General features: G+C 35.2%; 1 protein-coding gene across 1 annotated transcript in view; it reads left to right on the top strand.

Annotated features, from left to right (window-relative positions):
- The window catches only part of LOC145677017 (thrombospondin type-1 domain-containing protein 4-like), a 926,207-nt gene that overhangs the window by 545,435 nt on the left and 367,346 nt on the right, over positions 1-13,426 (top strand). Inside the window, exon 4 of the mRNA XM_081747728.1 lies at positions 590-716. Within this exon, the coding sequence (XP_081603854.1) occupies positions 590-716 (127 nt within the window). The remainder of the gene's footprint in view (positions 1-589; positions 717-13,426) is intronic.

Here is a 13,426-nt window from a genome sequence, read left to right as displayed (position 1 = left end):
CATTCGAATTATGATAGCTTTAGGAGTTTCGTCGTTTGATCTTAGACTACAATAATATTTCCACCGAAGTAGGATTATCAAATCTTACCAGCATTCTACCCATCAGTATGAATATTTGTATCGAATGTTTGCTTCCTATCCCTCTTGAGTACCCAAGTAACTTAAATAGGTACCTTTATGCTTTCAGGGTAAGTGCTCGCAGACTTAGTTGCTAATAGAAGAACATCGAACGGAGTACTGTGGAAACCTCTTAATAAATACTGATGCTGAATATACGGAATTCACACAACTGCGTAGTTCCTATTTGTTGGCTAAGATAAATCAGTCTGACTGTGATATTAGATTCTTGTCAGTTTTGTGAATTTAAATAGAGATCATATCCTGCCTTAGAATTTTCAGAATGTTAAGGTTTTACTCGTTTAAAATAGAAATACCTCTTGAGAATTTCGTCTGACTCATAATATTACCCCCTAGGTGTAAATGGTATGAGGAATTAAAATTGAGATTATAATTAAATATACGTATAGGAAAAACTAAATAGAGTTAACTATATTGACCGTATCTTATTGCTGATATTTTTCTTTGGTAGGTTGGAAAGGCATAGACGGAGAGTATCACGAGAGATAACCGATAACACAACAAAAGCCGATCATGAACCGCATATGAAGAGTCAATGCGTGGGTCTTTACAAAAGGTTCCATCTTTGTAACTCTCAGGTAAGTACGCTACTTATTGTATCTATGTATGTACACTCATGTCCAAAATTATCGTCGCATGTCTATAAATATGTTGTTATAATTTGATAAGGAATTCGCCCGGTATTTCTTATAATGATAGTATGTATATAATCGGCAAAGACATGCATATGGCAAATTTCGTGTCAAAAGAACAGTAAATAAAACAAAAAAATTAAACTTTCTTATCCATTTAGCAACATTTTGTTTTACTCATTCTAACTTTCATATTTATAATTCTTTTCCTATGAAATTTACCACAAATATACATTTCCCGATTAGAACTATACACATAGTATCAGTATTAAAAGTATCCTGTAAAGTCATTATCAAATTATATTCTTACAAGAAGACAGTTATAGATAAGCGGCAATCATTTTGGACATGAGTGTACATGCCAAGAAGTGGATATTTACACTACAATTTGAGGTTTCATGTGTGCAGGTGGCATAGAATTGAATACTCCATATATGTGCTTTACTTTTTAGGCTTTTATACTTATGCACAGAATAGTTTGTAAGTCTTATAGAAGAACGACTATGTCTCATAAAAGAACAACAATGACATATGGAAGTGTTTAGTTCCTTCCATGACTAAACACCTCATTTTCATGTTTGTATCTATATTACTAGAACTCAAGCAGAGTGTTTATTAATGCATTGCCCCTAGTATAAACGCTGATCCAGGATTTAGTTGAAGGGGGAGGGAGGAGTAAAGTGTGTGTCATTTTGTCCATTGTAAAGCGTAATAAAGTGACATTAATGTCAATTTATCCAGAAAAAGTTTCCAGCTTAAAGAGGATACTATAGTTCCCATTAGATCCGCGCTTATATACAAGGTGCCCTGTGGCAAAATCGCATTCCTTTGAGAGGGGATAGGAAATGTCATTCTAAGCAAAAAAGTTTCAGTGATTATGCATCTTTCGAGTCCGCAACGCTTTGAGAGCTACAGGTTGTTAACCACTTTTGAACTTACGTTGAATGAAACCATTTATTGCTCATTTTGTAGTCATTCCACAGAGGTGAGTCGTAGCGCATTTGAATGGTGATGGAATAGTCTTCCCAATGGTATGCAGCATGTGGCAGTGGAGTCATTTAGGGACGTTACTGAAGGAAATTGAATGGCGTCCCTAAAAAAAAGAAATCCAGGAATGCACGATAAATAACTGATATTAGTTTGTGTTCGAAGTGTTGGCCGTTAGAATCAATACACTGGTGATTGCACCGAACTGCTGCACGAAGTATGGACTGCAACGTGCCAAGTCCGATATCTGCAAAGGAATGTTTGATAGTTGCTTATAGGTCATGCAATGTACGAGTCTTCTGTCCATAAACAACGTTCTTGACAGTCTCCTATAATACAAATCTAGGAGAATGAGAAGTCTGGCGAACGTGAGGGATAGTCGAGAAACCTTCTGCGACCTATCCATCGTTCGGGTAAATTTTCATTGAGAAACTCTGTGACAAGATGGTTGTAGTTGAAACACCATCTTGTTGGAAATAAAATCAGTCGTCCTCATAGAAATTTGCGCGACTCATACCGGTTTCACGAACACATTGTCTCACAGACATCTGGGTGAGCAGGTGAATTGGGTTAAGACAGTACAAAAGCTAGCAGGACTTCTTGCTGCGACACATCGTCCAGAATGGTTTTTGTGCATATCTGTAACAGAACCATCGGCTTCAAATTTACCATGAATTTGGGCAGCTGTTAAACAAGTCGGTGGTTGTGTTTCAAATTCATACTGTCATTGTACTTCACTAATGGTTTCGTATTTCATGTACCACAACAAGATCGCCTTTCTTTCTTCAAGTGTCAACCTTGCAGCCATATTGCTTCAGTCATACTACCTACACAAAAGAAGAAAGTAAGCCATTATTCGGATGCAATGTAATAACAACACATCAAACATTAAATAACAAATTACCAAAAACGAGACGTTTTCGTGAAACTATTTCAGAGTTATGCACAATTGCACAATCCAATATTAAACAATGTACACATTTTTTGAGTTAACCTGAGTTGAACGTCCCTTCTGAGTACAAAAGCCACGTAAGACATGGATTTACATTGACAAAGAACTCGAACCATTTGTATACGAGATAACTTTTTCGAAACAGTTGGTTGTTTTAATAGCTCAATTATAAGTAGTATGGGTGTCTTTGTTAACGAGTGTGTGTGTCACGGTTAAGAGTGTGCATGTCACTGTTAGAACTAGGTGTGCCACTGTTAAAAGTGTGTATCTCGGTTAGGAGTATGTCACTGTTAGGACTAGATGTGTCACCGTTAGAAGACGACGAACAATTATACCTAGGTAGATGCAATCTGCTACTTGTCACTGTTTTTCATAAACGGTGCATAAACAAATGAACAAAATGTGCTCCAGCAGAATATAAAACTATCAAATCATTATTAACAAAGTCCCATAGAGTAAACATTCTTGTTTTTTCCTCGAAAAATTCGCATGAAAGTTTACACTCAATCAAGTCGCTTTATTAAATCCGATGTCATCTCTTGCCTTACGTCTCATATTTCGACATAATTATAATTAGGCAAAAATTAATACCGGTACTTAAAGACTTAATGACAGTTTTGGCCTATTCTTCATTTAATCATACTCATCTATATTGTCCTATATTGTCACCAGTGGCGTATTTACGATTTTATTTCGGAGGGGCTTTGTTAACTTTCGGGGGGGATTTGCCTGAAAATGTGAAAATTCTGCAAGATATTTTATATACTTTACTATAGTAAGTAAGATTCCGGGGGGCTTAAGCCCGGAAGCCCCCCCTAAATACGCCACTGATTGTCACTCTGTTAGTGTCATACAGTGAAAGACTTGGTGAGAGTATATACCCCGTATGAATATCGTATAGTAACAATTTGTTGGTTTTACAAATATATATACTTGTAATATATTTGAAATAATACAGTTATATTTGAAATATATATTTCTTGGTTTTACAAATCCTGTAAAATTAGGTGAGCGTATCGACAGAGAAAATTATATCAAGAAAAAAGAATGAAGGAAATATAACTGTATATACTCACATTTAAGTTATGTTTCTACAATGTAGCGTAAACATAGTTCGCATCGAAGGTGGTGGTGGGGGATATTTCTTATTATTAAAAGCTCACTCTGCCCTGAAATTCTAAAATTAATAGTGAGTAAAATTCCATTTAAAGTTATTTTCAAGTCTCTATTAAAGATTCTTGACTTGTTTTTAATACCATAATCGCATCGATTTTTTTTTTTTTTTTACGGGAAAAGGGGATACTCCGTGTTATAAAACAGTAATTTTTATTTAATTGAGTTGTTAATTTGAATCAATTCATAATTGCAACAGAAACAGGTTTTTGTTTATTTAATCATCGCCATAACTTAATTTTTTTTTGGGGGGGCAGGAATCAATATCTGGGCCTCGTAGAATAGTATGAAGTTGGGCCACCTAGAAAAATGTCAAATTTGGTCCCCTCCTAGAGTTTAAACCTTTAATAAACATTTTGTCATGTCTAGGGAGGGAGTTGGCTTTTTACTGAAGTAGGGCCTCATTCCACAACGATCTTCGCAAAAATTTGTGCATCGTAATGCAATTCAAATAATGCAATAAGTAGTTTTATCTGCAATGCCAACTATCGCAAACTACACTGCTAATTTCGCTTTGCGTTGGCGCAAACTGCTACGGAATAAGATTCCAAATTACAAGGGAATATATTTTGTTCAGATGATGGAACAAAGGCTGCACCTTAAATTATTCAGTTCTTTTGGAAATGTTATGGTTGGTTCATTCTATTCCATGCTTTACAAATTAATTTGAGAGAACCATATTTGAAACAACTTAAACCCTTCAGAAATGTATATTATTTCTAGAGGCTTTTGTAATAGACATTTCACTGAAATTGGTTTAGATCACCGTTTCGTTTCATATAATATATATATATAGGCGTGTATTGAACCTATTTCCTGCTTCACTTAAACTGTCATATTTGTATTATATCGTATTTAGTAACAAAGTTTTATCTTGAAGTGACCCCCCTCGAACGTCGGGGAGATTAAATGGGAGGGCAGTTGCCCCCTGCTCACCCATAAGTTACGGCCCTGATTTTGACATTGATTGATATCAAACAATCTCTAATTTGTTCATAATTAAATTAACGATTAGCTGCTAATAGAGTACAATTAAAAAGAAATAAAACCTGCTAGAGTTCCTGGAACTTATTAATGCATGATTGTGTCTAAATTCAAAAGGAATGGAAGTACCGTATCAAAAGAAAATTGATGAAAATGAAGAAGATACTTCAATACTATTTAATTTAGACAACAATGGTTCTTTTGAATCTTTATACTAATAATTATTATTATCATTAATCCCAATAACTATTATATTTAGGAAATAATTAAGGGAGAAGCCTTTATGAGAGATGAATGATCGGTACACGTTATTATCATCATCGTCTATAACATCTCATTTCTTCTTTTCTGCGAGTTATTTCTTGAGTTACTACCAAAAGCCCTTTCTCTTACATATGATGAATAGAACCTCCCATATACTTTGAAGAGGTATTCAATGAGCAAATAATAATTATAGACCCAGAACAACATAGCTGCTGGTGTCTGATTTTTTCTTCTTCACACACACACACACACACACACACACACACACACACACACATATATATATATATATATATATATATATATATATATATATATATATATATATATATATATATATGTAATAAGAGGCAGAAAGTGTGTGTGCTTATTGTTCATATGCAGTAAAAATTTTCTTTCGTTTCTTCTCTGGCAGTCAGGCTGATGGACTGAACTCTTGGAATATTAGTAGCGCCAGGTGGGCGTTTCTGAAACAAAGTTAAGGGTAGGGTAACTCCTCATCAAACTATCATAACAGACAGAGTTTTAATTAGATCTCTTAAGAAATAACTTCCAAAAAAGCTATGGAGAAGAAGGGACATGTGATATAACTGCAAACTACGGAGGCACTCCTTGCTCTCCCTTAAAAAAAAAAAAAAAAAAAAAAAGTAAGTTCTGTTTAAATTTCTTTTTTTGCTAGTCTTTTATTTTGGCGGTTTTCTTTTTTAGTGTCTGTCTTTTATCACCCTGAAGACTTTATGGAAACTATGCCATTCTACGGTGCTTGACCTTTTTTGCTAGGTGATTTATTGTGTCTATAGGATATATAGCTCTGTTAAAGGTGGCCACCAGTAATGAAGCAGACTAGTCTTTAGAACTAATAATTTTCCGATATTGATTTCAGCCAACAAATTTTGTGAATAATGAAATTAAATTAAATCTTCAGCTTTTATGCCCTTTTGTTGTGTGTTCAGTAGGCTGGTAGAATCACAACACAAGGGAAGTGGAATATCTAAAGGGGAAAACTTCATACCGTGTTTGCAGAGCCTCAGAAGCCATACGACACAAGACAACCCAATCCAATTTCTGGTTTGGCTAGTAACATCCCCACTTACTTTTTCGTAGATTATTGAAATACACAGTATGTCTCAAAAAGTCCCGCAATATTATAGATATTTAGAAGCGTATAGTTCAGAAACTTCGTAAAGTGAGGAGGAATTTCTTGTGCGAGAACCTTGTATATTGGCAACATTCTGCAACACCAAGAAATTAAACACAATTAATAATTTAACCCTTTTATTGCTATCAACAGCTACAGCAGTTCTAACAAACACGTGCATTGCACTTCTTTCGACTGCTATAATTGAATTCCACGCCATATTTTAATCAATCTGCTTTTTGTTTACCTATTCTTATTTTGTTATTTATTCAAGTTAAGCATCCTTTTCCAGCATCGAGTCTATGGAAGACGTGAACCTAAGTTTCAATGTATTATAACAGAAGTATCGATGTATCGATGTAGACTATTCAGCAGTTGGGTTGAAATGTGGCGTGAAATTCAAATACAGCAGTGGAAGTAGTCCAGTAAAGCACATGTGAGAACTGCTACTACAGTCGGGCCAAACCAAGGACCCCGCGCACTAGAGGTGAAAACTCTACCACTGAGCCACCGTAGTCCCTATTTGTGTCAAAATTATAGGCCTAAAGCAACATTTCTCAATAGCAGAATTTACACAATCGAAGCAAATATTCAAAATGTTCTCACTTCTGCTTGATTGCCACCTGTATGTAAGTTACGATAATTTCCCTGAAATAATCAACTTTCTTTAATTTACGCCATAGCTAGGTAGTCAGAGCTGTAACACATTTATCAGTCATACTTAGAAACTATGAGACTAGAAAGTTCTCGCTCGTCTCGTCTCGAAAATCAAAAATAGTCGACACAATAAGTACTTTTTAATGTAAGAGGAGACTACAAACATGGCGTTAGGTCTATCTTCAAATGTTGGCAACACTGTACATTATGACTTCACAGGTATGGTTCTACTCATAATTAGATTTTCTACATGTTATAATTTGTGTTCTGTGCCATTTAACAAAACTTCATTTTGTGCTCAGTTGGCAACACTGCATTACATATGATGTTATTGAGTATGTCTGTGGGTACAATGTTTGCTTACTATACTGTTGTGTAAATGTCATTGTGATTACTTTAATCATTTTGCAGTTCTTTCTGTGTTAGTGTATCTTTTACATTTCTATCTTCACATGATTCTATTTTCTCCTTCACTCTGTATCTCCTGTGTTTTGGGGTGTCGGCCCGTAAAACTTTTGATTTCTCAAAATTCTTCACTCCTCTATCGATTGCACATTGTTTGATTAGGCAATGCTACTATCAATATAAGATGTTCCCTTGTCAGGCAGTTTCCTACTTGGCTGAAATGATGAACGAGAGCTCTCTTCGTGGCTAATAGGTTAGCATATGTGCCTTTTGCGTTAGAGACCGGGGTTTGATTCCTGGCGAGAAATCATGTTCGGAATCCACGTTAATCAGTAAGTACACGTCTCATATAGCCTCGCTGCTGAAAGGGACGTTATACTCAAAATCTACTCAACTCATTGAATGATGAATGTAGATATCAGCATCAATTTCCTTTTCCTGAAAGAAAATACCCACATCGTTAAATTCGACGTACCATCTCGACATATTAGTAGAAAGACATACAGGTATTATATTGATTTTGTTCCAAATACAATGGGATATTCGGACTAAAGTCGTATAATTGTGAATGTGCACATGGGAATCGAGCAGTTTGATGTTATTCATATGTTGTTGCAAACATTTATTACTTTCCATGTGCTTGATACTTTGCTAAGTTTGTTCGGCCTACAGAGATTTTAAGCAAATTGTGTGCTGGCGGTCTTGGTACTCCAGTAATAAACACACATAGTGATTAAGACTAAAAGTTTCACACACTGTGTCCTTCATTTTCCTTGTGGTGTTTTCTAATACAGGAAAGTAATTGCAAAAACATTTTAAATATTTTTGTATTATCATCATCTTGTGGATTATAATATTTTGTACATTATATAGGATATGGGTATACATTATATGTAGGGATAATCAAAAACGTTGTTTTCTGTAAATCACGATTTAAGATATTGGTATCCAACTAAGGCAGACTGAAAATGAATGACAATAGTGCTATCAGGCAGTTTCTGAAAGATGTATGATTATGAGAGTTACATTCTCACTTAGAATCATTTATGACGAATCAGAAACTCAAACTCAACCATCTTTAACTTCTGACAGTATTCATGCCGACCAAGATATTTATGTCGTAACGCTGGTTACATATCTTCCATGCGTGTTCGACATTGGTTTTCCTTATTTTACACAAGTTGCACCGCGAGTATCAAACCATGGTCAAAATATATTATAGGTGGGTTGCTGCCACTGTTGCCAACTCGCCAGTGTGAAGTGTCGCTAGTTTAGTACTCTAAAGTCGCTAGAAGTCGCTAAACGCCTCCTGTCAAGTCGCTAGAAAAGTCGCTATACAATTTTACAAAGGAATTAAAATAATTTAAATATTTTTCATATACAATGGAAGACTCGAGTATTTTTTCTTTTAAAAATTGGCCATCTTGATAAAAATACTGCACTATGCGCTTTGAAGATTACAAAATTAATAAATATAGCATTGAAAGTTTACAAATACTTAAAATTTTGGATCACTTTTCCCCATTCCCTCTTATTGAGTACAATTATCTTTTGGGGGGGGGGGGGGTTGGAGAATACATGTTGCTTTCGTATTGGAACACTTCACCGAACTCACCCCACGAAATTTGTATAATTTATATTAAGAACAACCGCAGTTCAATTAATATACAAATCACACGCACTACACTGAACCAGAAAAGCACAATGTTCTCCAGCGTCACTGTCACTGTACGCACTGTGCAATGCAAGAGGTTACCAGCTATTACGCAACTAGTTAGATACGGGAAATTCCTGGATTTCCGAACCGCAATGAAGAAGGGCATAATCCTCATAGCAGCGATGAATCCAACGAAGTAGTCGCTCATAACAGTAGTGCAACCGAGTGTGTAAAAGTAATTATTAGTATCACGATCTGCAAAATTTTGGATACTTTAATATAAATATAGAACAAAATATTTGAATTCCTAAATGTCGCTAGATTTGTCGCTAGGCGCTAAATAAAAATTTTTGTCGTTAGACACTTCCAAAAGTCGTTAGTTCTAGCGACAAAGTCGCTAAATTGGCAATGGTGGAAAATAGCAGGTGGTCATTCAAACATAAAGGAAAAATATTTTAATTCGAATATTTTCGACGCGCTTTTCGCTAGAAAGTTGAAGGGTGGAATACACTGTTTATTGTTTTCAGTAAGGCCCTTCAAGCAAAGTATATTCATATTTTGTTTCAGATAAACACTTTTTGATTTTCGAATTTTCAGCAACAACTTCGAAATTCTAAGGAATTTGCAGTTGATTTTCTGGCCAAAGTTGTCTTTAGATCATGAGGTATCTTTGGTACAAATATCAGAGCAATCAGTGTAAGCAATCCGCGCCTTATCCGGCTATATCCTTAAAAAAAAAAAAAAAAAAAAAAAATCAAATTTCGTATTAAGTAAAAGATTGAACGAAGCTAATAAAAATATTTTAACAGTCGTGATTTTATTTAAAAGTATAATAAAAGGGAAATATTTCATATAACCTAATATTTCACATTTTTTCTAATTTATCTAAAATTTTCTATTGAAGTTTATGAGTTTTATACAGCATTACCTACTTAGTTGTAATTCATTAATAAGCGCATCATGATTTTAATTTATGATCAAATACTTGAGTATATGTATACACATATAAATCAGCATTTTATTCTATTTAGTTCTGAAGGAGCTAATGGTAACTTTTCGTAAATGCACCTTTTTATTAATAGCACTATGTGCCAATGGAAATACGCACTCTGTTTCTTTATAGTTCATAACAACACTGAAAGATGGCGTTTGCTATTTAGTCATATGGTGAATATAAGTAGTTTTTGGTAATTATCCAAAATGTTTACATTTTGGCATTTTTTTTTTTTTTTTAACTAAATACGCTCATTTGTTAAAAGTGTGTCAGTCATGAAAGCTAAACTTTCGGGGAAGTTTCTGAGTGGCTGAGTCAGAGACGGATCTAGAAGGTGAAAACTAGGGGCCAGCCAGAACCCAGACTATAGTAGGTATGTATATCATGCGTTTACTATAAACTTGTAAAAAATATATAAGTAATAGCTTAAATTGTTTTGTCACTCAAAAAACTGGGCGACTAGGCCCCCCGGCTCCAGGCTAGATCCACCACTAGACTGACTAACAGTATTTTATTTAAAAAATCAAATATTAATCATATTATATAACGAGTTGTTATTTTATACAGTAGTTCCATATCAGTCTGCGTTTCTCCCGTATATTAAAATAAAAACGTTCAGATATCTTCTACCAGCCATACTAAAGCACTGCTTATACAGTTCAAATACAGTTTGGAGGGTTCGAGGTACTTAAAGTATTCGAACTTCCGTTTTTCATATATCTACCAGTTTATTTGAATAGTTATTTTGTTCTAATGTAAGATTATTACAGTTTCAAAAGTAATAGTAGGTAAAGATTAAAAACATGCGTCATCCAGTAGTAGGCAGTACGTAGCTAAGATCTTGCTTTCCACAAACAGTTTTGCAGCAAACATTGCTGTATAAGTATACGGGTGAATGCTCATTTCTTAATATGAAACATGAAGTGAAAAAGAACAAGAAAAGATACTGAAAAACTAATTAATTCCTAACGTCACTGAAGGAGGACAGGGAACGCACCTGAAAACCGTACGTGTTGTGTTTCTAGCGAGCCCACCCATGAAGGAGGTGGCAATTGCATCTGGTATAACGTCTGCAGGAAAAAACCTGGCACGCGCAGCATACCACACCTTATACAAGAATTGTTACTATATTACTCTTTCAGTTTCTAATGTATACCAACCTGTTCCTCTCCAATATATACATGAAAAACGAAGACAGTTAATAAAGCTTCCTATAGCAAGTTCTTGCATTTTTTTTAAAATCCTATTTTCTATTAAGAAACCAGTCATTGATTTTTTTTTTTTTTTTTTTTTTTTTTACAAAAATATTTGAGGACAATGACATGGGCATATTGTATATACAATAAGTAAAAATTTGAGGAGATACACTAAAGATATTATTCAAGTACATTTTAAACCTCATAATACAATTAAAAAATAAGTTTTCTTTTCTGACTATCTCTGACTCTGACTATGACTTTGACTACCAAAATACTACTATGCTAAAGGACAGAGTTTATGGGGTTTGAACGTGGCTCTCCAAGTTCTCTTTAAACGCTTTTAGCAAATAAGAGGATATAGTGTTGCCACGCCTTTGTACTCATATATGAGATGTGTCAGCTGCTGGTGCTGTAAGACGATTGCTTAACCATCCGTTTACTAGACAGCAACGTAGCGCCACAGTTTTTCATTCGCCTAATCCACACGCCATCGATTGTGTCTCAAGCTCTATTTATCTCAATTCCAGGCTGTTCATTTTCGTATGGTATTATTCTAATAATTCCTAGTCGAGTTTTTATTATTTAAAAAGGAACAAGAGATTCTAATATTAGTATGGATTAAGCTTCCATTTAACATGGCCCACAAACACTTTTCATTGTACAGTGTGTTTGAAAAAAGAATCATCCGATTTCAAACAATCGTAACTATGTAGCATTTTATCCGTTTCGAACCAACAATGAACCGTCGGAAGGAAGGAATTCTTTAGTTTCACGTGGTTGCTGGTAGGTTGCAGTAGCGCGTTTCCTTCATCGGTCATTTCAGTGTTTGTCAAGATGGTGACTGCACAGAAAAAAATCATTTTTGCGTTCTACTCTTCGCAAAATGTAAGTCCGTAACAGATGTTCAGCGTGAATTTCGTTGACAGTGCCTTGTTGCTAAAGCTCGTACCACTCAAAGCATTAGGGGATAATATAAACAATTCCAAACTACGAGATTTTTTTGGTTGTCCCCGCGTGTCAGACTCATAATTAAATTAGTTGTCTTTCACAAGCGAATGTTTCAGTAGTCATAACTGAATTATAACGTGATTCAAGTTTTAAGAAATTGGAACGAGAAAGCTTAGTGCGGTTGTCCATACCTTTGATTCCTTTATTTCCAGAGAACTTCATAGATCCAACATAGATATGTAACGAAAAGTATTTATTCCCTATGTTAAATCGAAACTCTTAATTCACTGCTAACTATATCCACCGCTGTTCTTTTTATTTTATTCTTTCTTTCTTTTTTTTCTCTTTTTTAAAGAAATGATTCGAAGTGGAAATTATGTTATACCAGTTAATTAACGCAATGCCGCAATGATTATTAGGTTGTCATACCTACACATTGCATTTCGTTGCTATCTATCACTTGAGAAACAGAGATGGAGTGGGTCGGTGGGTCAGTGGGTCAAGTTTTCTGAGTGGGTCAGTGGGTCAAGTTTTCTGAGTGGGTCAGTGGGTCGTGGGTCAACAGCGTGTGACCCACTGTGACCCACCACCCACCGTGACCCACTGTAACCCACCACCCACCATGACCCACTGTGACCCACCACCCACCGTGACCCACTGCGACCCACCACCCACCGTGACCCACTGCGACCCACCGACTCAGTATGATCTACCGACCCTCTCTGCTCACTGCATTGTAGAGAGTATCTTCTGATAACTGGTAAATTTGTCTCCGTTTTACTTTCAAGACCTTAATTTCCCTTTCTTTTCCATTTGTTTCTGTCTACTTACCTGAGGTGAGTATATCTAACCAAGTGAAAAAAGAACTTCGGACACTTTTGGATATTGATATTTTTAATAGTAATAATAGCAATAGGACTTACACTACAACTTGGCTTTCGAGACCTGTGGGCTTTTAGAGCTAACTACTGGAAAAAATACATTTTTGAATCACTGTAATATATAAATTATAAAAAATTGAATGTAACTATGTGTGCCTGATCATCACGGTCAAATTGCAAAGTCAAATTAAATTACTTTTGGTATATAGTTAGGCCTTAATCCAAATTGGGATGTTATATTGCTTTTATTATAATGCATAATATCCTAAGGAGGTAGTGAGGATCCGAATTTTTGCCCAAAAATATGAGTATCTCGCAAGCCGTTAAACTTACGGAGCTGAAATTCAGTGTATTAACTCTTTATTGAAAATAAACAGAATGTGTCCTAGCATTTTTAAAATTCTCCTTTATGTAGGG

This window comes from Thermobia domestica, chromosome 2, assembly GCF_964235325.1.
Source record: "Thermobia domestica chromosome 2, izTheDome1.hap1.1, whole genome shotgun sequence".
Lineage (NCBI taxonomy): Eukaryota > Metazoa > Arthropoda > Insecta > Zygentoma > Lepismatidae > Thermobia > Thermobia domestica.
This window is presented reverse-complemented; position numbering and strand designations above follow the sequence as displayed.